At 42.5% G+C, this 22,977-nt stretch overlaps 1 protein-coding gene across 10 annotated transcripts in view; it reads left to right on the top strand.

Moving 5' to 3' along the window:
• herc1 (HECT and RLD domain containing E3 ubiquitin protein ligase family member 1) overlaps positions 1–22,977 on the top strand; it is a 295,507-nt gene that overhangs the window by 258,150 nt on the left and 14,380 nt on the right. For all 10 annotated transcript variants that reach the window (XM_068015273.1, XM_068015277.1, XM_068015276.1 and 7 more), the window contains 9 exons: positions 8,125–8,247; positions 9,896–9,998; positions 13,523–13,692; positions 14,888–15,026; positions 17,034–17,203; positions 17,323–17,492; positions 17,651–17,816; positions 18,564–18,640; positions 21,663–21,915. In XM_068015273.1, the coding sequence (XP_067871374.1) occupies positions 8,125–8,247; positions 9,896–9,998; positions 13,523–13,692; positions 14,888–15,026; positions 17,034–17,203; positions 17,323–17,492; positions 17,651–17,816; positions 18,564–18,640; positions 21,663–21,915 (1,371 nt within the window). The remainder of the gene's footprint in view (positions 1–8,124; positions 8,248–9,895; positions 9,999–13,522; positions 13,693–14,887; positions 15,027–17,033; positions 17,204–17,322; positions 17,493–17,650; positions 17,817–18,563; positions 18,641–21,662; positions 21,916–22,977) is intronic.

Genomic DNA, 22,977 nt, shown 5'->3' with positions numbered 1-22,977 from the left:
TAATATGCTATTGATACATCAGGAAGATTCTATTAACATTGAAATATTTAAGACCATCCAGCTGCAGAAGATTCGCTCAAATCAGAATAAATAATCAGGCCAAAAATAGAGAATACTGGACATACACAATGGGCCAATCAGTATTCTGGGATATCAAAACTTGCCTTACGGCAATGACTGACATTTGCGTAATTTCAGATTTTGAGAATTTGCAATTTCCTTTTCTTAATTAATTAGCCAGGCACTCATGGCACTTTGCATGAGAAGTCCAGGCTCTGTGTAATTTCCAGGTGAACAGGGTTTAGAGGCACCAGAAGTTTACAACAGAGACCATTCGGCCCATTGTGTCTGTGGTGGCTCTTTATAGAAGGATACAGCACAGAAGGAGGCTATTCAGCCTATCATACCTGTGCCAGCTCCTTGGTACAGCTGTCCAATTAGTTGCATTCCCCATCTCTTCTCCATAATCCTGTAAATTTATCCCTTCAGGTATTTATCTAATTCTAATGTGTGGCAAACAGTGAGGATATGAACCGCCTGCAACTGGACATCGATAGGCTATCAGAGTGGGCGGACAGGTGGCAGATGGCATTTAATACTGACAGGTGTGAGGTGATGCATTTTGGCAGAAGGAATAGGGAGAGGCAGAATGCTCAGGAACAGAGGGACCTGGGTTTTTTTTTTGAAGATACAGGACATATTGAGAGAGTGGTTAGTAAAGCATATGGGATCTTGGGATTCATAAATTGAGGCATTGAGTACAAAAGCAGGGAAGTTCTGCTGAACCTTTATAAAGCTCTGCTAAGGCCCCAACTGGAGTGCTGCGTCCAGTTCTGGTCACCACACTTTCGGGAGGGTGCAGAGGACATTTACCAGAATGGTTCTAGAGATGGGGGATTTTAGTTACAAGGTTAGGTTGGAAAAGCTGGGGTTGTTTTCCATGGAGCAAAGGAGATTGAGAGAAGATTTGATAGAACTGTACAAGATTATGACAGGCTTAGCTTTGTTTAGCACAGAAAAATTGTTCCCATTAACTAATGGTACAAGGATTAGGGGCCACAGATTGAAGGTTTTGGGCAAGAGATGTGGGGGGGTGGTGGGGGGAGAATATGAGGAATAATTTTTTTACGCAGCAGATGGTAATGACCTGGAACTCATTTGCCCACAAGGGTGGTGGAAATGGAAACGATCAGTGACTTCAAGGAAAAATCGGATGGCCACTTGAAGGAAATAAACTTGCAGGGCTATGGGAATCGAGCAAGGGAGTGGACTGACTGGATAACTCCATGGAGAGCTGGCATGAACTCGATGGGTTGAGTGGTCTCCTTCTGTGCCATAAATGACACTATGACCCCCTTTTGAAAGCTACTATTGAATCTGCTTCCAACACCCTTTCAGGCTGTGCATTCCAACTCACTGAGCAAAAAAAAACTGTTTCCTTATACTGCCTCTGTTTTTTTGCCAGTTACCTTTCAAATATCTATCTTTGGGTTACTGACCCTTTTGCCACTGGAAACAGGTTCCCATTTGCACTCAAAGCCATTATTGATTTTGAAAACCTTAATCAAATCTCCTCTTAACCATCTCTGCTCTCGGCAGAGCAACCCCAGCTTCTCCAGTCTGTCCACATAACTGAAGACCCTCATCCCTGGTACCATTCTAGTAAATCTCTCCCGCACCATCTTCAAGGCCTTGACATCCTTCCTAAACAGTGGTACCCAGAATTGAACACAATACTCTAGCTGAGGGTTAACTAGTATTTTTTTTAAATAGAATGGTTCAGCATAGCATCCTTGCTTCTGTACTCAATGCCTTTTTATTAAAGCCAAGGATCCCATCTGCTTTTTTTACCAGCCTTCTCAACCTGTCCTGCTACCTTTAAAAGATTTGTGTGCTTATACTTTCAAATAGCTGTTCTTGCACCCCCTTTAAAATTGTGCTATTTAATTTATATGGCCTCTCATCATTCTTCCTAACAAAATGCATCACTTCGTTTACACTAAATTTCAACTGCCATGTGTCTGCTCATTTCACCAGTCTGTCTACGTCCTCCTGAAGTCTGCTAATATCCTCCTCACTGTTTACTGCATTTCCAGGTTTTGCATCATCTGCAAACTTTGAAATTATGCCCTGTATGCCCAAGCCTAGGTCATTAATATATATCAGAGAGCAGTAGTCCTAATACTTACCTCTGGAGAACACCCCTGTTTACTTTCCTCCAGTTTGAAAACCAACCTCTCACCATTCTCTCTGCTTTTGTCCCTTAGCCAGTTGTCTCTTTGTTCCCATGGGCTTCAATCTTCTTTTTGAAAGTCCATAGATGCAGCATTAACTGCACTACCCAGTCAGCCCTCTCCCCTACTTCATCAAAGAACAAAATCAAGTTAGTTAAATGTGATTTGCCTTTAACAAATCTATGCTGACTTTTACTTATTAGCCAATACTTTTCCAAATGCCAATTAATTTTTTCCATGTTCTTGTCTCTAAATGTTTCTACCACTGGTGTTAAGCTGACTGGCCTGTAGTTGTTGGTTGATCCCTCTCTTTGTTTTAAACAGAGGTTGTAACAATTGCAGTCCTCTGACACCACCCCTTTTTACTGGGCCAATGTGATTAATTCCCCTGTCCCTTTCTTGTCTCGCAGCCCCAATCTTCCTCTGCTTCAAGTACTTAGACAATTATTCATTAAAATTTGTTGTAGTCTATGCCTCAACCACTCTCTGTGGCTCCAACAACCAGCTGTGTAAAGAATTTTCTTCTAATGTCTCTACTCACTCTCCTTTAGGGATCATTATAAATTGATGACCCCTAGTCACTGCCTCTGCAACCGGAGGAAACCAGAACACAAGAAATAGGAGCAGGTGTAGACCATAAGGCCCATCGAGCCTGCTCCATCATTTAATATGATCATGGCTGATCTTGGGCTTCAACTCCACTTTCCTACCCATTCACCATATCTCTTGATTCCCTGAGAGACTAAAAATCTGTCCATCCAACCCTTTGAGTAAAGTAATTTCTCCTTATCTCAGTCCTAAATGATCGGCCCCTTATCCTGAGACCGTGTGCCCCCGTGTTTTAGATTCCTCAACCAGTGGAAACAATCTCTGTGTCTACCCTATCCAGCCCCTTCAGAATCTTGTATATTTCGATGAGATTGCTTCTTATTCTTAACTCCAGAGAACATAGGCCTAATTTACTCAGCCTCTCATCATGGGACAGCCCCCTCAACCCAGGGACCAATTTAGTGAACCTTCGTAATAGCACCAGCAATGCAGATGTGTCCTTTCTTGAATGTGGGGAGCAAAACTGTACACTCCAGATGTGGTCTCACCAAAATAGAGTAAATAGTGAAGACCATCATAACTCTTCATAATTGATCAAATCTCCTTTTCACCTCTGCTGCAGTGGAAATAGTTCCAGCAGCTCTATTCTTTCCTTGGTTTCCCTTCATAGAAACAGGAGTAGGCCATTCAGCCCATTGAGCCTGCACCACCATTCAGTATGATCATGGTTGATCTTCCGCTTCAATGTCTTTTTCCCACTCTATCCTCATATTCCTGGTACCATTCTTGTCTGTCTATGCTGTACGCTCTCTGTCTTTTTAATGTGCTTTCTATAATGAGGATGAAGGTACTCTAATCAGGATGCATATATGTAATTCAGTCCCAATTTTAAAGTTTCACATTTTTACCTTATTTTGCATTATATCTTCCTACGTCCATATTTATAATGGGAACTGCTTATGTAAACTTGTCACGGTGCATTTACATTCTCCTACCAGTGGTGGCTCCAGCACCTCCATTGAGGGAGGAATGTAATTACAGCCTGACCAATTTTCATTATAAATATAGACATGGGAAATTTGATTGAAAAGATGACGAAGTGTATGTAGATGTAAGGTGTTTAATCTAGTGCAGTGGACCAATGGTAGACCTCTTGGTCCAGGTCACTGAGTATTTCATTCACACTACCAAGTAACTCGATCACAAATGGATGAAAAAATACATACCTTCTCAAATAAAGTTTCTGCATTATTTATGTGGGGGGAAGTCCGAGTAGGTGTAGTGGTTCAGAGCAAACCTCACTGTGACTCAGACTATACAATTAGAATTGTGGAGCGATGAATCAAATTGGGTAAGGAAAGAACAAAGTGCTGGGACATAGGGACATAGTAACGGTGTTGGTGAGAAATAGTGGCAAGCAAGGCTGAGAGAAGAGAGAAAAAATAGTGAAATCAGCAAGATTGAATATGTGAAGGATGCTGTAGTAAAGCTCTGGTAAATTGAGAAAGCAGAAAAATACCAGTGAGTAAGTGATGTGAGTGCTCCACAGCATTAATGGGTTTAAAAATAAATCCATCAGTTAACTACATAGGCTAGTAAATTAGACACCACTTCTAAAGGGACACTTTTAATGAAAGATTAAATAAAAGGGCTTGCATTTAAATAATGTTTTTAATGTAGAAAGACATTCCAAGTTGCTTCACAGAAGTTGTAGTAAGACAAAAATGGACATTGAGCCAAAGAGCAACAATGACAACTTGTGTTTAGATAATTCCTTCAATGTAGTAGAACATCCCAAGGTCCTTTCTAGGAACATTGTCAAACAAATTTGACACTGAACCACAGCAGGAGATATTGAGGCAGATGACCAGAATTGGAGGTGCACAGGTATCTGTGGGGCTGGAGAAGGTTACAAAGATGGGGAGAGGCAAGACCGTGAAAAAATTTGAAAACCAAGATGAGAATTTTAAAATTGAGGTGTTGCTTAACCGGGAGCCAATGTAGGTCAGCGAGCACAGGTATGATGGGTGAACTGGGCTTGATGCAAGTTAGGACACAGGCAGCCGAGTTTTAGATGATCTCAAGTTTAAGGAGGGCAGAATGTGTGAGATTGGCCAGGAGGGCATTGGAATAGCAAAGGTAACAAAGGCATGGGTGAGGGTTTCAGTGGCAACTGAGCTGAGGTAGGGGTTGAGTCGGACGAGGTTACGGAGGTGGAAATAAGCAGTCTTCGTGATGGTGTGGATATGTGGTTGGACCCTCATCTCGGGGGGTCAGATGTGATGCCAGGTTGTGAACAGTCTGGTTCCGCCTCAGACAGTTGCCAGGGAGAGGGCTGGAGTTGGTGGCTAGGGAGTGGAATTTGTGACGGGGACTGAAAACCATCACTTTGGTCTTCCCAATATTTAGTTGGAGGAAATTGCTGCACATCCAGTACTGGATATTGGACAAACAGTCTGACAATTTAGAGACTGAAGGGGTCGACAGAGGTGGTGGTGAGGTAGAGCTCGCTGTCGCCAGTGTGCATGCGGAAACTGATGCTGTGCTTATGATGTCCACATAGAGATGGGAAATAAGAGGGGGCCAAGGATAGACCCTTGGGGGACACCAGAGGTAACAGAGTGGGACTGGGAAGAGAAACCATTACAGGTGGTTCTCTAGCTATGACTGGATTGATCAGAATGGAACCAGGCAAATCGCACCCAGCTGGATGACAGCGGAGAGGCATTGGAGGACAATGGTGTGGTTGACTGTCAAAGGCTGTAGGCAGTTCAGGAAGGACAAGGAGAGAGTGTTTAGATTTGTCTCAAGGTGAGGTGAGAGTGACTGCCCTTGACATCAAGGCAGCATTTGACCGAGTATGGCATCAAGGAGCCCTAGCAAAACTGAGGTCAATGGGAATCGGGGAAAACCCTCCGCTGGCTGGAGTCATACCTAGCGCAGAGGAAGATGGTTGTGGTTGTTGGAGGTCAATCATCTCAGTTCCAGGACATCACTGCAGGAGTTCCTTAGGGTAGTGTCCTAGGCCCAACCATCTTCAGCTGCTTCATCAATGACCTTCCTTCAATCATAAGGTCAGAAGTGGGGATGTTCACTGATGATTGCACAATGTTCAGCACCATTCGTGACTCATCAGATACTGAAGCAGTCCGTGTAGAAATGCAGCATGACTTGGACAATATCCAGGCTTGGGCTGATAAGTGGCAAGTAACATTCGCACCACACAAGTGCCAGGCAATGACCATCTCCAACAAGAGAGAATCTAACCATCTCCCCTTGGCATTCAATGGCATTACCTTCGCTGAATCCCCCATATCAACATCCTAGGGGCTACCATTGACCTGAAACTGAACTGGAGTAGCCATATAAATACCATGGCTACAAGAGCAGGTCAGAGGCTAGGAATCCTGCGGCGAGTAACTCACCTCCTGACTCCCCAAAGCCTGTCCACCATCTACAAGGCACAAGTCAGGAGTGTGATGGAATACTCTCCACTTGCCTGGATGGGTGCAGCTCCAACAACACTCAAGAAGCTCGACACCATCCAGGACAAAGCAGCCTGCTTGATTGGCACCCCATCTATAAACATTCACTCCCTTCACCACTGACGCACAGTGGCAGCAGTGTGTACCATCTACAAGATGCACTGCAGCAATGCACCAAGGCTCCTTAGACAGTACCTTCCAAACCCGCGACCTCTACCAACTAGAAGGACAAGGGCAGCAAATACATGGGAACACCATCACCTGCAAGTTCCCCTCCAAGTCACACACCATCCTGACTTGGAACTATATCGCCGTTGCTTCACTGTCGCTTGGTCAAAATCCTGGAACTGCCTTCCTAACAGCATTGTGAGTGTACCTACCCCACATGGACTGCAGTGGTTCAAGAAGGCAGCTCACCACCACCTTCTCAAGCGCAATTAGGGATGGGCAATAAATGCTGGCCTGGCCAGCAATGCCCACATCCCATGAATGAATTTTTAAAAAGTCACATAGGATGCCATTTGTGCTATTGATTGAGCTGTTTTGGTACTGTGGCAAGGACAGAAACCTGACTGGAGGGATTGAAACCTGGAGTTCCTGGAAAAATGGTCATGGATTTGGAAGATGACAACACACTCAAGGACTTGAGAGAGGAAAGGGAGGTTGAAGATGTGGCAGTGGCTTGCAAGGACAGTAGGGGGGGTGGTGGGGGAGAGAGTTGCGGTTTGTTTTTTTGAGGAGAGAGGTGATGACGGCAGATTTGAAGGTGAGGTGTGCAGTACCTGAGGGGACAGAACCATTATCAATATCGGCTAACATGGGAGCCAGGAAGGGAAGTTGAGTGGTCAACCGTTTAGTGCAAATAGAGTCAGAGTAGGAGGTGGGTCTCGTGGATAAGATGGCTTGGAAAAGGTATGAGTAGAGATGGGAGAGAAACTAGAGAAGAATGCAAGTTCAGGTTTCAGGTGAGGGGAACCTTGGCAGAAGTTTGGCCCAATGGACTAGGGAAAGGGAGAGAAACAGCAGAGGCAGCTGATTAGATGGTCTTGTTAATGACAAAAAAAATGTCCATGAGCTCCTAGCCCTTGTTGGAGGTGAGGATGGAGGAGACAAGGGAGAGGACTTTAAGAAGTTGATTTACAGTTGGGAAAAGAAGCCAGGGGTTATCTTTGTATACCAGAAGGTGCAGAGGAGAGGGAGATAGGGAGACAGCAGTTTAAAGAGGGAATTCCAGAGTATGGGGACTAGATGTCTGAAAGCATAGCCACCAACGGTGGAGAGAAGGGAGTGGAGGATTTTCTGATGTTTTGAGTTGGGATTCTTTCTTGCTTTGAGCTTGTTGCAGACAGGTATTTCAGAAACTGTTGACCGTGAGTGTGCAGTAATGATTCCTTCTCATCATTAGCCGTGTATGTTAGAGCAAGGCTATACTGAAGTTACTACCACTTAGGGAAAAGCACTTTTCTCACTCTATGTTGAAATTAATCTAAGTTACTGCACTAGGTTTAAAATGCTATAATATGGTTTCACCAGAAGTTTGTATTTTCAAAAATAAACACAATTGGGTCTTAACACAAATGTGAAGAATGGCTTGTTAAACTATCATGTGATAACGTTCATTGCGAGGGGGTGCTGGGAGAACTTTTCTTTTTCCGAATAGTGCTATGGGATCAGTGCCTTTGGATCATTAATGCCTACCTGAACCACTAGAGCAGGCCTTAGATTTGGTGCAACGGGGGAAAAAAAAAATCAACAAACTAAAACTGATGTTAGTACTGTTTGTCCTTCTGTGTATTATTATTTTTGTCATCTGGTATCCTTCCAGTGGATTTAAATTGCCAGGTTTTTCTTTCTAGGTTGCATGTGGTTTAAATCACACTTTAGCTGTCTCCGCCGATGGGATGATGGTTTGGGCTTTTGGCGATGGAGATTATGGAAAGCTTGGTCTAGGCAACTCAACAGCCAAGTCCTCTCCTCAGGTATTGTGCTACCAAACCTTGGTTATTGCTGTGATTTGAATGGCATTCTGTCCTTCAGCACTGCTTTATGACTGCATTGAATAAATCGCAATATTTGAGGTTACTGTCAATTTGTGTAGTCAAGTTTTTTTTATTCATTCACGGGATGTGGGCATCACTGGCAAGGACAGCATTTATTGCCCATTTCTAATTGCCCTTGAGAAGGTGGTCGTGAGCTGCCGCCTTGAACCTCTACAGTCCATGTGGTGTAGGTATACCTACACTGTTAGAGAGGGAATTCCAGAATTTTGATCCCGTGACAGTGAAGGAACGGTGATATATTTCCAATTCAGAATGCTGTGCGACTTGGAGGGGAAGTTGCAGGTGGTGGTATTCCAATGCACCTGCCCTTATCCTTCTAGGTGGTAGAGGTCGTAGGTTTGGAAGGTGCTGTCAAAGGAGCCTTGGCGAGTTGCTGCAGTGCCTCTTGTAGGTAGTACACACTGCTGCCACTGCACCGATGGTAGAGGGCGTGAATATTTAAGGTGGTAGATGGGGTGCTAATCAAGTGGGATGCTTTGTCCTGGATGGTGTCGAGCTTCTTGAGTGTTGGAACTGCACTTATGCAGGCAAGTGGAGAGTATTCCAGCACTCTCCTGACTTGTGTCTTGTAGGTGATGGACAGGCTTTGGGAAAATCAGGAGCTGAATTACTTATTGTAGAATTTCAAGCCTTTGCACCTGCTCTTGTAGCCATGGTGTTTATGTATCAGGTTCAGTTAAGTTTCTGGTCATTGAATGTTGATGGTAGGGTTTCAGCAATGGTAATGCAGTTGAATGGCAAGGGGAGATGGTTAGATTCTGTCTTGTTGGAGATGGTCATTGCCTGGCACTTGAGTGGTGCAAATGGTACTTACCACTAATCAGCCTAAGCCTGAATGTTATCCAGGTTTTGCTGCATGTGGGCATGGACTGCTTCATTATCTGATGAGTTACAAATGGGAATGAACACTGCAGTCATCAGCAAGCGGCTCCACTTCTGACTTTATGATGGAGGGCAGGTCATTGATGAAGCAGCTGAAGATGGTTGGACCTAGGACACTACCCCGAGGAACTCCTGCAGCAATGTCTGAGATGATTGACCTGCAAAAACCACAGCCATCTTCTTTTATGCTGGGTATGACTCCAGCCAGTGGAGAGTTTTCCCCGATTCCCATTGACTTCAGTTTTGTTAGGGTTCCTTGATGTTACACCCAGTGAAATGCTGCCTTGATGTCAAAGGCAGTCACCTCACCTTGAGAATTGAGCATTTTTTGTCCATGTTTCAACCAAGGCTGAGAGGGGTCTGGAGCCAAGTGGTCCTTGCGGAACCCAAACTGAACATCGGTGAGCAGTTATCGCTGAGTTAGTGCCACTTGATAGCACTGTCAATGACACCTTTCCATTATTTTGCAGATGATTGAGAGTAGACTGATGGGGTGGTAATTAACCAGATTGGATTACTTTGCTGTTTCTTGTGGACAGGACATAACCTGGGCAATTTTTCAATTAATTGTTGTGAAAACAGTGTGAGAAAATTATGTTCTGAATGAATGAAGTACATAATTCACCTGTCCTGTTTTTACAAGTTCTCTCTTGCTTTTGCTTCAAGCTTTTTACTTTTTCTGCAGAAAGTGGATGTCTTGTGTGGAATAGGAATCAAAAAGGTTGCTTGTGGCACCCAATTTTCTGTTGCCCTTTCCAAAGATGGCCACGTGTACACATTTGGCCAAGGTAAGATAATTCTCCAGGCTTTTTAAGATTATATTTAGAATCGCACCAAGAAAGTATTTTAATTCATTACAAATGCCTATAGAAACTGAATGACTGACTGGTTGGCTGACTAACTTTTCTCCAAGTTCCATTTTGCAACTGGAAATTTTTTTTAAAGAAAAATTTCATGTCATCTAATGAATAAGAAGGTACGCACCCTGGCGAGTCACGGGGCCACTCTGGGGTCAGCGCAGCTTCCTCTACTGCTGCTGCTCTACTTCTACAGCACAATATTCCATCAACCCTGTAAGGGGCAGTATCTCACTATCCTGTGCAATTGTTTGTTTGCCTGTATCTCGATCAGAAAATCACACTCCTATACATAATCTCTTAATTTTGTTTTTTTTACACCCTAAGTATTTACTTTGCTGTTTTATTCACATTTTTGAATTAGAATTACTGCATAATTTGATTTTTTTTGTTTGAGCACTAAGAGTGACTTCAGATTATTGGAAGTAGACTGCACATCAGTGGGGAAACCTGGAATTCCCTAAAGAGAAAGTTATGGGATATTTTATTTAGAGATACAGCACTGAAACAGGCCCTTCGGCCCACCGAGTCTGTGCCGACCAACAACCACCCATTTATACTAACCCTACAGTAATCCCATATTCCCTACCACCTACCTACACTAGGGGCAATTTACAATGGCCAATTTACCTATCACCTGCAAGTCTTTGGCTGTGGGAGGAAACCGGAGCACCCGGCTAAAACCCACGCGGTCACAGGGAGAACTTGCAAACTCCGCACAGGCAGTACCCATAATTGGAGCTGTGAGGCTGCGGTGCTAACCACTGTGCCACTGTGCCGATAGGATTGAAATACTTAGGAATTAGCAATGGGGAGGACAAGGCTGGAATTTTAGAGGTAAAACAGGGAAAGGTGAGATTTTAGCAGCAGGAAAGGGAAATCTCTCTGGGTTTGGACAGGAGATGCATCAGGTCTGGGTTAGTGATGGGAGGCTGGAGTTGATTTTTGAAGTGCCTTAATTGCAGGATTTAATGGTTGAAGTGATGTAAATTGAAAGAAGGATGCATGGGAGATCAGAGCCAGATTGCCTGCACCCACCATGAAATCAACAAAATTGTAGACCTTGGTATACCTAACTGATGGTGACCATGGGAAAATGACTTCTTAGATTCTAGGTCAACGCTAAGCCAGTTGCAGATCTGTGCCATCTGCTGAAAGGACATCTTTACCATAGGGATGACACTGTCAATGATAGTCAAGGTCACTTTTCATCTCTACTTTTCTCTGCCATCTTTTGCTAGGCATGCTGCATTGCTGCCCTCTGGGGACAGTGCTGTGCATTAACAAACAAGCCAACTCATGCTTCAATTTCCCAGTCATGAACTGTGGCTGTGGGTGCTGTGCCATTGATTATTCCCCCAAGCTCTTTCCTGCCTCTACATTTATTGTGCTGGCCACTGGATTTTATCAGCAACTTTTTTGCCCAAATATAATTAAGGGAAGCTGAAATATCCATTTTTAAAAAAAAATATTGACAGCATTTGTAAAGGTTAGCAATGTTTGCCCGCTTTCTACACCTACTCCCCCCATGAAGATCACCACTCGCCTTTGAAGCTTTTAATTTTTGTGAAGAATATTCCTAGAGATTGATATGGGGATTAGAGATCGGTCAGGTTTTAAATAATTAAATTCTCTATGCTTAATATTTCCAGAGGGAATTTTTTTAGCATTGCAGCCAGTTTATTAATCAATTATCCTGAGCACAGCCTGACTAGATAGACTGCAAAATTATTAAACCAGGACTCCAACCATCAATGCCTCAAAACTATGGAAATAGTGATTTTTTTTTTAACTTCCTTTTCATTCATTACAAAGCAAATTGAGAGACTTGCAGTTGATCCAGGTATTACAAGTGATTTGCTACTTGAAGAAAAAAAATATGCAGGGTTAAGGGGAAATGGCCAGGGAGTGGGACTAGGTGAATTGTTCTTGCAGAGAGCCAGCACAGACATGACAGGCCATATAGCCTCCTTCTGTGCTGTAACCATTCTATGATTCTATGGTTTAAAACATGCATCATTGAAGTTATTATTCAACAACACAATACAACATAAACTAATCAAGATAGTCCTAACATCAACATCGACAGCATTTGTTTAAACAGCACAGGTTGCATTGGTATTCCCCTGGTATTGTGTTATGGAATTTGCTGTCTGTTTTTTGTATCCATTCTTAAACTCTTTTGCCACCTCTCTGCCCATTGACCTAACCACAGTTCTCCATGGATTATTGAACATGAGTTAGCATCATTGGCTGCTGCAATTTGGTTACACAGGCAAGTTTAGACACCTTAGATAATCCATCACAACAAAAAGAAGAAATGCTGGAATCACTCAGCAGGTCTGGCAGCATCTGTGGAAAGAGAAGCAGAGTTAACGTTTGCTGCCAGATGCTGCCAGACGTTTAACTCTGCTTCTCTTTCCACAGATGCTGCCAGACCTGCTGAGTGATTCCAGCATTTCTTCTTTTTGTTTCAGATTTCCAGCATCCGCAGTATTTTGCTTTTATTTTAGATAATCCATCATTTTGTTGTTTTTATATTTGTTAAATAGTCACCCCCAACACCAACCAGTAGTAATGTGTCTAATCCATTCTGAAAAATGTTTGCTTTCGTTTTTAGAAATCTTTGTAAAGAAAATGCATAAAAGGAAGTCAGCTAGTTTGTTTTTGGCTGTATAACCATTTCATGAGCTTGTTGAAAGCTGCTGAGTTATTTAGACTGACTTCAACTCGCTGTTGGTGCTTACTTCTGTAAATGGCTACATCTGATTGATAAGCCTGGCCAGCTCAGTAGGTAGAGCATGAGACTCATGATGTGAGTTCAAGCCCCACGTTGAGTAGGCGTGCTTTAATTTTTTCTGCTGATTTCAGATGAGATTTTAATTCAGGGGAGAAGCTTTTAATTCCCCATTATAGAGATAAGGGAGTTTCTGCTCTACAAGACATTCATTGTTTAAAAATACCTTTAGGTATGGTATGAAGCAAATGTGTGTAAATGGAGTTGAGGTAAAGGCCAGTCATCTAATTGATGACTGAAAAGGTTGACTGGCCAACTACTTTTCTTCTGATAGTTTAGTGTTGCATTAATGTCTGGTGTGACGTAGGTGCCTAGCAGAAATCCTGTTTGCAATCCAGAAATAATAAGAAGGTCTAACCATCATGGTACATTATCACCGATTATCTGCACATAAGGTCAGTTCATAGTTTGCATCTTGTGTTGGCCTCAAGCAAACTACCCAGGGAAGCTTATATGTACATTAGGGGAGGGAGAAGATCACAGTCAGATGGCTTTGTAAACTTGTAAAGGAGCAGTGTCTTATGAATGGTCTTCCTTCACCAAATTTGCATGAGTCTATTCATTTATATTTGGAGGCGGGAAATGTTCTGAATTTATCGTCATAAAATGCACAATATGCCCTGTGCAAAATCTAATGGATCCACTTCTGTGCTACCAGACCGTCTGATTGGCTTGCCTGAGGGCCGTGCCCGTAATCATAACAGACCTCAGCTGGTACCTGCGTTGAGTGGAGTCTTTATCGAGGATATAGTGGTGGGTGCTGAGCACACGCTGGGCCTTTCATCACCTGGAGATGTTTATGGATGGGGCAGCAATTCAGAAGGGCAGGTAAGAAATCTTGAACAGTATGGGCATCTTTTAACCCATCCATAATGCAGGTTATTAGATTTGGACAATGAACACAACTAGAGGGCACAGGTTCAAAGATCAACTTGCCTCAAACAAGACAGGAGATTTCCTACAGAGTGGTGGAAATGTGAAACATATTCTCAATAGCAGCAGTTGATGGCATGCAATATAAAATCTTTTCAAAAGAAACAAGCAGGAATAATTGGGAATAATATTAAACATTGTAACAATAAACTGTCAACTGAGATATCCTATACTTCATGGGGTGCAATGGTTCCTGCACTGCTGTATCTGGGTTTTCCTCCTGGAGATGGATATGTGTTGAGTTTGACCTGACTACTTTTGGGGATTAGGCATGCAGAACATTCCCCTAGCAGATTAGATAGAAGAATGAGATGATGCCTTTGCCTACACCAAACAGGGGCAAATGTTGGGAGAGAGAAACTCCCATTCCAGGGCTTTCATCGTCTCCAACCTGGGAATCTGTTGGAAGGCTGGTGCACCCCATGAAGACAGGTGTGTTGCTGGTGGGATCAGGGCCACCCTTCCCCCACCTACTGCAAGCCTCTACATACAAAGATTTTTGGCCAGTTTTACAGTAGGCTGATGGGAATACTTAAAATATTTGCTTTTATGAGGACCTCTAGCGACCCAAGCCCTGCCCCCTCCCAAACCTGGACAGACACGTCGCTGGGGTTCCCAGTCTTTCTCTGACTGTGTAGTTGCCTGCAATGCACCCCTAGTAGCATGGACGACCATCATAGATATTATAGTATGGTCACCTCCTCCTGGCCTTGCATACTCGAGCAGTGTCCACAGCAGCAGTCAGTGTCATGCACTTTACATGATTAATTACTTGTTGCAGTGCAGTGACTGTGCATTTGTAGGAAAAGGTTACATAGATTTTGTTTTCTTACAGATTTTGTATCCGTTTTAAAGTGTTGATGTGCATCACCGTGCACGCACTGGACCACCTAACAGCAGGACAGCTTTCTCTTATCAGTGCAATTAGTTAGTTTTCATCTTAAATACTTCTGTCTCAAAAACACTGTCTAAGCACAGATACATTGGAGTTTGGAGTGCATTCAGCAAGAAAATGTGTTTACAGGAAGGTTTTGTTGCAGTGTCTTGTCTCCAATTTTCCATTTCAGTTCCTCCTTTTCCTCCTGTTTAGCTGGGACTGGGCCATACCAATCATGTAAGAGAACCAACTCTAGTCACAGCTCTCCAGGGAAAGAACATTCGGCAGATTTCAGCAGGCCGTTGCCACAGTGTAGCATGGACAGCCCCTCCAGTACCACCAAGAGCACCAGGTGAGGTGGTTATGGCTTACCATTCATTTTACTGTCGGCTGTAACTAGTGAAGGGTTTCAATGACTAAAGTCATTTATCTATTCAGTGACTAAGACTGAGTTACTTTACAGTATTCAATTATCGATAACATTTTTAAAAGGGATTTTTTGAGGTTGGTCTTTACAAATTCATAACTTTTATGCTATTAAAAATTATAGTAAATGTAAACTGTCTTTAATAATGCTCTAGGATATAATTTAAGAAATGTTCCTGGTTAAACCAAAGCTCATTTAAATGAGTCACTGCCATCAGGTTGACAGGTAACAATAATAGTTAAAATCATTTGTGTTGGCAAAGATAGATAAGCTATACGTTGTCATGCAGGGCCCCACCTGCCATGAATGAGGCATATTAATTTCACCACATGAACATTAATTTTAAACTGTTACTGGAATAAAGAAAGAACTTGCTTCAAAAAAAACCCCAGACCCTTGACTGGAAGGGCATTTGCATATTTACAGACCGTGCTTAAAAGGGACATTCAATCCACAATGGACTTTTGATTACCAGACGAATGTGGAGGAGGTAGCCTTCCAGGTTGACTGCTAAGATGGCCGAATACACAAACGGATGTGGTCACATCAGCTAGTCACATGACTAACCTGCTAGGCCACCTGAGTGTTTTTGAATTTGAACTTGCCACAGAGTTTTGAATTGGCAGAAAGCTGTTTGCTCCTGGACTGAAAAAACCTCTCGTGGCTGGCTCGCCGCAGCCTCTCCTGTCTGCTTCCATCTCTTTCTCACAGAACTGAAACCCATTGAAGATGCATGAACCCCAAGAGAGAAAAATCTCCAACAGTGAACAAGGTTTAAGAGGAGTACTGGGCCCCAACGAAAAGCAAGATCTACCTACAAAAGGACTCAACAGCGAGCTCGAAGCACAATAACAACAACAAAAAACCCTCCTCAGAGATTACCTCAAACTGTTCCACTTTATCTTCTGATCTTTTCTGTCTCAATTTGCATGTGCATATCATGTATGCATGCTAGCTTGGGACGCGGCGTGTATCCATTTGCACTTTTCTTCTTTAAACCTAAGAAAGCCTGTTTGTGCACATTGCTTTGCATTATAATTGGAAAGCAGTTAACAAGGATTCACCAAGGCGGAGCTCAAAACATGGTATGTTTAAAATTAAACCCTGTTACTGTAAGACCAGATGAAGGTTGAGAGGGACCCCTAGACACCTTTCTAACCTGGTCATAACAATATCCTATATATGAACAACTTCTGATCAGATATATTCATAGTGTTGTCAAAAGTAATACGTCTGTGAGGTATTCTGGATCTGGGAAAAACCGACTTAACCGGGCAGTGGTTTAGGTTGAAGTGTTACTATGTCAAAAATCCACATATGTCCTTTACTTAGCTTTCTTTGAATAAATTAATATTGGCATTAAATTTCTCGGTCTCCATCAATGTGTGAAGTAGTGTGGTGATTATGGTACTGGACTAGCAACCCAGAGGCTGAGAATTCAAATCTCACTTATGAAATTGAATGCAGTAAATCTGGTAACTGGAGAGAGGCAATAAATGTAACCCTCCCAACATCACCCACATCCCATGAACAATTTTTAAGAAAATCATTGTTAATGTGTTCTGCTGAAGTGTTACACCCACAACATAACCTTTCCAGATATTAATGGACCTGCTGAATTTTTTGTTTTTATTTTTCTTTACCCTGCTGGATAATTAGCTTTTGAGAAAGGGTATGTCTGTGGTGCAGGAATTTTTCCCCCTCCTTGGGAATCAAGCATTCTACTTCAAATCAAAGCAAGGAATCCCTAACCCCCCCACCCCCCCTCCCAAAAAAAATGGGCATCTTGCTTTAATGTGAACAATTTTAAGAGTCTGGATTGTGTAGTGAGAAATGAAGCTTCTCCTAAACGTGTCCTGCAGCAGCTTGGTTGGTGTACGCTGGAATGAGTTTTGTTTGTCTAATGTGAAAATCTGCTCCTCCTCTTGGTAGGTGTATCTGTGCCTCTGCAGCTAGGTTTGCCAGACTCGATTCCACCCCAGTATAGTTCATTGAAGGAAACAAATATTGAGACGATCAGGGCCAGGCTGCGATTGCTGTACCACTTCTCAGACCTCATGTACTCTTCATGGAGGTTGCTAAATCTTAGTCCAAACAATCAGGTAAGTAGTGCCTGGAATAATTAAATAGGAAAACTAACAGTTAATGATAAACCTTCAGTACAATAAATACTTTTCAGATTGGAAAGAAAGTTAATGAATATTTATAATTGTAATTACAGAACAGTACATCTCATTACAATGCTGGAACATGGGGAATAGTCCAGGGACAACTAAGGCCTTTGCTAGCACCAAGAGTGTATACTCTTCCTATGGTGCGTTCCATAGGAAAGACAATGGTCCAAGGCAAAAATTATGGCCCCCAGATCACTGTGAAAAGGATATCTACCAGGTGAGTGAATTTTCTTTACTTTGCATTATTTCACTTTTGTACTTGCTTATTTCTGTAATTAATTCTGTAATTTCTCTTTATCAGTTTTATTGTAAATGATGAAAACCATTTCTGTAGTCAACAGCAATATTTAATGACCATTCTTTGCCTCCCACTAGAGGACGCAAGTGTAAGCCCATCTTTGTACAGATTGCTAGACAAGTGGTTAAACTCAACGCATCGGATCTTCGGTTACCTTCACGTGCCTGGAAGGTGAAACTGGTGGGAGAGGGTGCCGATGATGCTGGTGGAGTATTTGATGACACCATCACAGAGATATGTCAGGTAATTAAACCACATTTGTTTTGTCTACATTCTTCTATTCAATGAATGAGGCTTAATAGCTGCCATTTATAATATTCTGAAATAGAGTAACTATGCCAGATTCTTGAGTATTACTAAAATAGAGACATGTTGTCGAAGCTTTGCGTCTTGCACTCATCAGGACAATCTGCAAGAATACCAATGTAAAGGAAAACAACAGCTTTATACTGGATGGGGAGAGAGTGCTGATTGGTTAGCAAGTGAACTCTGGTAGAGGTATTGCCATGTAGAATGCTTCTACCAATCGGAGTTCACTTGTCAACCACTCAGAACACACTTCTCATACAGTATAAAGTTGTTTTCCCTTATATTGGTATTCTTGCGGATTGTCCTGATGAGTGCAAGACGAAAAGCTTTGACAACGTGTCTCTATTTTCAGCAATACTCAAGCTCTGTGCTACCAAATGACTATTTGTATACCAGATTCAGCAGTGGCTGGATCTATTTTCTAAGTGCTGTAAAAAGAAATGGCGATAAGTTCTAGATACATTATTTGAAGTTACAAATTGCATTTGGACCATAAATAAAGTTAAATAAAATTTCCGCCAATTTAAGATTATTTTAACATTGCCTCAACATTAAATATTTTCCTTCAGTGAATTAGAAACTAAATTAGCTTTGTTTTTAGTTGCGACATCTGATTATTCTTGCTCATTGTTCAAATTAATGTGTATGAACTTTTGATTTTATAAAATACAATTTAAACAGGAGCTTGAGATGGGGATAGTAGACCTTCTCATTCCTACTCCAAATGTCACAGCTGAAGTAGGCTATAACAGAGACAGGTAAGAATTGTTACTCCATTCCAGTGTAAATTTATTAGTTATTTACTGATGTACAGCGGAAGTTTTATATTCATAGCTGAAGGCTGTTTGGTGACCCGAGACCTTTTTTATACACCTTTTGAAAAGCATCATGCAATCTTCCTTTCCCAATTACCACTCCATGATGCTTGTTGTCAGCTCTTCATGCATGTGAAGCTGTGCAATACTTTATCTATTTGTGGCCTGTGGATATAACTCTTAGCAAGTTCTAGTAACTGCTCAGTTTGTAGGAAAGATACTCTTCTCTCTAATTTATCTCTGGATTTGCCTGACATTTGCTTTGACTCTTCTTGACTTTGTCTTGCACATAAATCAGACAATTCAAAGTTGTAAATTTTGTCAACAATTCTGAGACTAGACACCAGGTATGTCAGTATTAAGGCAAGCAGAGCAAAGTTCCCATGAATTTCAACCCCAGCCACCTAGTTTAAAGGTGTTGGCTAAATCCTACTGCTAGTCAACTAGGCTAAGCTCCATCCGTCAGCTTCATGTTAATTGATGCAAAATGTTTTAACACTGAGTTTGGGGGGTGGGGGGATTTTAACTCCTTTCGCCAGTGGAAACCAGGAGTTGAAATTAAAGCACTAAACTGTTGCCACCCCACGGCCTGTCGTATGCTGCTTGATCCACGGGTGGTTGAGGCACACATTTGACTTGGGTGGTTAAATCAAATATATGCCGGTTGGACTCTGACGCTTAGATGGGACCAAGGAAGCAGCCTACTGAGCAGATCATTCACTATCAATACTTCGCTCAGCAGAAGCAGTCTGAGAAAAAGTGGAGGCACTAAAAGGTAAATACAAAACTGTATCTTTGTGAGGCCAAGAGGAGCAGGAGTGCTTCTCTGGGCCCCACAAAGAAAGTCAGGACTACAGGCACCACCCCTCCCCCCCACCCCCCAGCCTTCTGTCTAACATTAGCTCCCAGTGCCTTTACAAAACCACTCTTTCACCCCCCCCACTCTCCACACCGCTAACTTAACTGAATGGCAGCTGGGCAGCCCCCAGACTGGAACTGGTGAGTAGCCTCTGGAACCCCAATTCAGGTTAAAATTCCTCCATATGAGACGGATGTTGTAAAGGCCTGCTCAGGTCTGCAATTTAAACCTGACCCGAGCCCGACAGAACCACATCTGTCCCGTGCCGAAGCCCAACCCAGTCCAAGTCCTTTCATTTTTTCCCACGCCCGACTCAACCCAACCCGACCACCGGAATGTCCAGTTAACCTAGCTTCCGTTTTTCACTTTTTAAGCTCGTGCAGATAAGCAACAAAAACTGTAACAGGCCTTGAAAGGTTGTTTTAAAAGTGCATTAAGATTGGAGCCACATACCGGAGGTGGTGATAGTGTGCCCGACCCGAACCCGACGCAGGTTGTCTGTTTTGGGTCACGTAGCCATGCTCTGGGATGTTGGTCACACTGTAAGAATTGCCAGAACCGTGATAGTCTCAGGAAGCAGGGGGATTTCCATATCTCAACCACTCCTTGACCAGCTGCTCCCAGGTTTCTGGAACTGATAAATAGCCTGTGGATATTACTGTGCATTTACTGCACAAATCAAGCTAAATGGTGATCACTAAAATGCTACCAAATTTACTTAATAATTGGAAGCACGGACCTAAACTAGATCCATCTTTCAATCAGGGAGTGAGTGCTAACTAAAGAAAAGAGGCATTCTTCTTTCTGTACTTCAAAAGGTGAGGAAAATACATCCAAGCCTTAAATCAATGGAAGTTTTTATTTGCTTCTCTTTCAATGAGTGGAGGAATGCCCCTTTGGTCATTCTTCAGTGTCAACCAGGGGAAAAAGGAGGGAGGCAATTTCATGACTAGAATCTGCACACTCTTCATTCCAGCATCAGATCTTGCAGTACTTCAGACAGGCAAAGAAAGTTTGAGCAATCCACTTCACACCTGAAGTTTGAGTGTAATTCTGGAGTCTGAGACTGAGCTGACACCTGACCAAAGTGGGCTTAAACCCTCTGGAGGAAGGTGTGTGTCACTGTTTCTGTTTAACACCACATGGAGTGTCAAACAGAAGGATCTAAGTGATGAGTCCTGTCGTGATTGGCAAATCAGGTTAAAATTAATGGTGGGTCAGTTTTGAAGTGCCGTAAGTAGAATATTTCATGGCTGAAGTGGTAAAAGATGAAGTGAGACATTCCAGGAAGGCCAAAGAGCGCCAGAATGGAGACTGCCCGCATCCACCATAATACCACCAAATGTAGCTGTAGTCCCTGACCACGTCCCTCTTTTTTACTGTATGCAGGCGATTTATTTAAGTGAGCACAAAAAAATTTAAAGGGGCCACGCATGCGCATTAACTTATAGGGGTCAAAATGTGTGCAGCCTGTGCGGAGACTTAGATTGTTACACAGCTTAGAGAGAACATTGGTCCCTGGCACAAAGTTGTGTGTTGCTTTGACATTGGTCATGAGTAAATCTGGAGTAGGTTGTGCATACATAGTATACCTGATTACTGATAATGTAGGATAGTCTTCCTACTGGCACAGGGCAATCTTCTTCATGCAGCAACACCTCCACTTTATCAGGCATCGATCAGCCTCCAGAAACACTCCATTTCATCACTTTTCCACATTTATTTAGCCTTCTCGGAATTTTTCTAGCCATTTCTCTTTCCTTGTACAACCTTTGAAAGGCTGAAGCATTTTATTCCCCTGTGCCCTCCCCTGCCCCCCCCCCAACCCCAGTGTGGCCATTTCTTCAAACTTAACTGCAGTCGCTCAAGGGCTGCTCATGTAATTTTCTTGACTGTGTATGATTGAGAGTTGTCTTGAATAAGTTATTGAGACCTATCTTGGGAATCCTGCAAGGTCAGTCCTGTGGTTAGCGCTTAACAATTGCTCCGTGAACCCCCAAGTTTAACAAAGTTCACCCTCTTATTCAGCTAATTAATGAGCAGCAATAACAAATTATTGTTCACTCATTTTAAAAAAGGGGCATACTTGTTTTTTTCTTTCTGCAGGTTCCTCCTTAACCCTTCAACTTGTTCAGATGAACACCTAATGCAGTTCAAATTTTTGGGAATTCTTATGGGTGTTGCCATTCGTACAAAGAAGCCATTGGATCTACACTTAGCACCAATGGTATGGAAGCAACTTTGCTGTATTCCACTTTCGTTGGAGGATCTTGAAGAGGTGGACTTGCTTTATGTACAAACGCTTAACAGCATTCTTCACATTGAAGATGGTGGGATTACTGAGGAGAATTTCCATGAGGTTCGCATTATATAAAATAAATATATTATAAAATAAACCTTTAACTGGATGTAACTGAGCTGCACCTTTACGTCATTTGTATAATATCAAGCACTGGTGTCCTATGCAAGTTTAGGGTTTCAGTTGGAGATTACAGGAAGATATAAATAGGTTAGCAGAGCGGACAACGGATGGCATCTGCAGTTCAATGCAGAGAAATGTGAAATAGTGCATTTTGGAGGTATGGAGAGACATTGAAATGAAGTGTTAAGATTTTTAATAGGGTTAGAGAAACAGGAAGTCTAAGGGCGCAGACACATGTGCCTGGATATTCTGAGGCTTTACTGATTAGATGAGTGCAGGCATTCAGCCACAGGTGTCCAGTGTTACTACAGGCAGTGAAACAGCTTTTGAAATTTTAAATACTACCCTATTACCCTGTCCCCCACACAAAGGGCCAACCTTTTTGTTAAAGCTCAGGAGACAGCCAACACTTATTTTTTCAATTCTTTCACTATCGGCCTTTAAGGCAAAATAATTACTGTAGTAATATAGAAGCAAAGTACTGCAGATGCTGGAAATCTGAAATAAAAACAAGAAATGCTGGAACCACTCAGCAGGTCTGGCAGCATCTGTGGAAAGAGAAGCAGTTAACGTTTCGGGTCAGTGACCCTTTTTATTTCATAATTACTGTAGTCGTTGATACAGAAATTGCAATTTCTGTAACAGCATCAGAAATTTCCCTCCCTGTGTGAGAAAGCTTGTAGATATTGCTAATATAACACTTCCTACTAGGTTCTGAAAGCAACAAAGCAGCAAATGTTTATTATTGCTGAGAAAAGTAATGAACAGCTTTTTGTGCCCCTATAGTTGATGATGAGACATTATGGTAAATGCACAGATCCCAACAGGGAGCCACACTCAAATAAAGCATGAGTCTGAGAAAGGCCATAGCACTGATTCTCTGACCTACACCCTATGTACAAACATACAAAAATGACAGGCTGGAAAGGATCAATTGTCCATCAAGTTTGCCCCACACTCTGGCTCGAGCATCAAGACTAGTTACTTCCCATTTCCCCT

This window comes from Heterodontus francisci, chromosome 35 (genome assembly GCF_036365525.1).
Source record: "Heterodontus francisci isolate sHetFra1 chromosome 35, sHetFra1.hap1, whole genome shotgun sequence".
Lineage (NCBI taxonomy): Eukaryota > Metazoa > Chordata > Chondrichthyes > Heterodontiformes > Heterodontidae > Heterodontus > Heterodontus francisci.
This window is presented reverse-complemented; position numbering and strand designations above follow the sequence as displayed.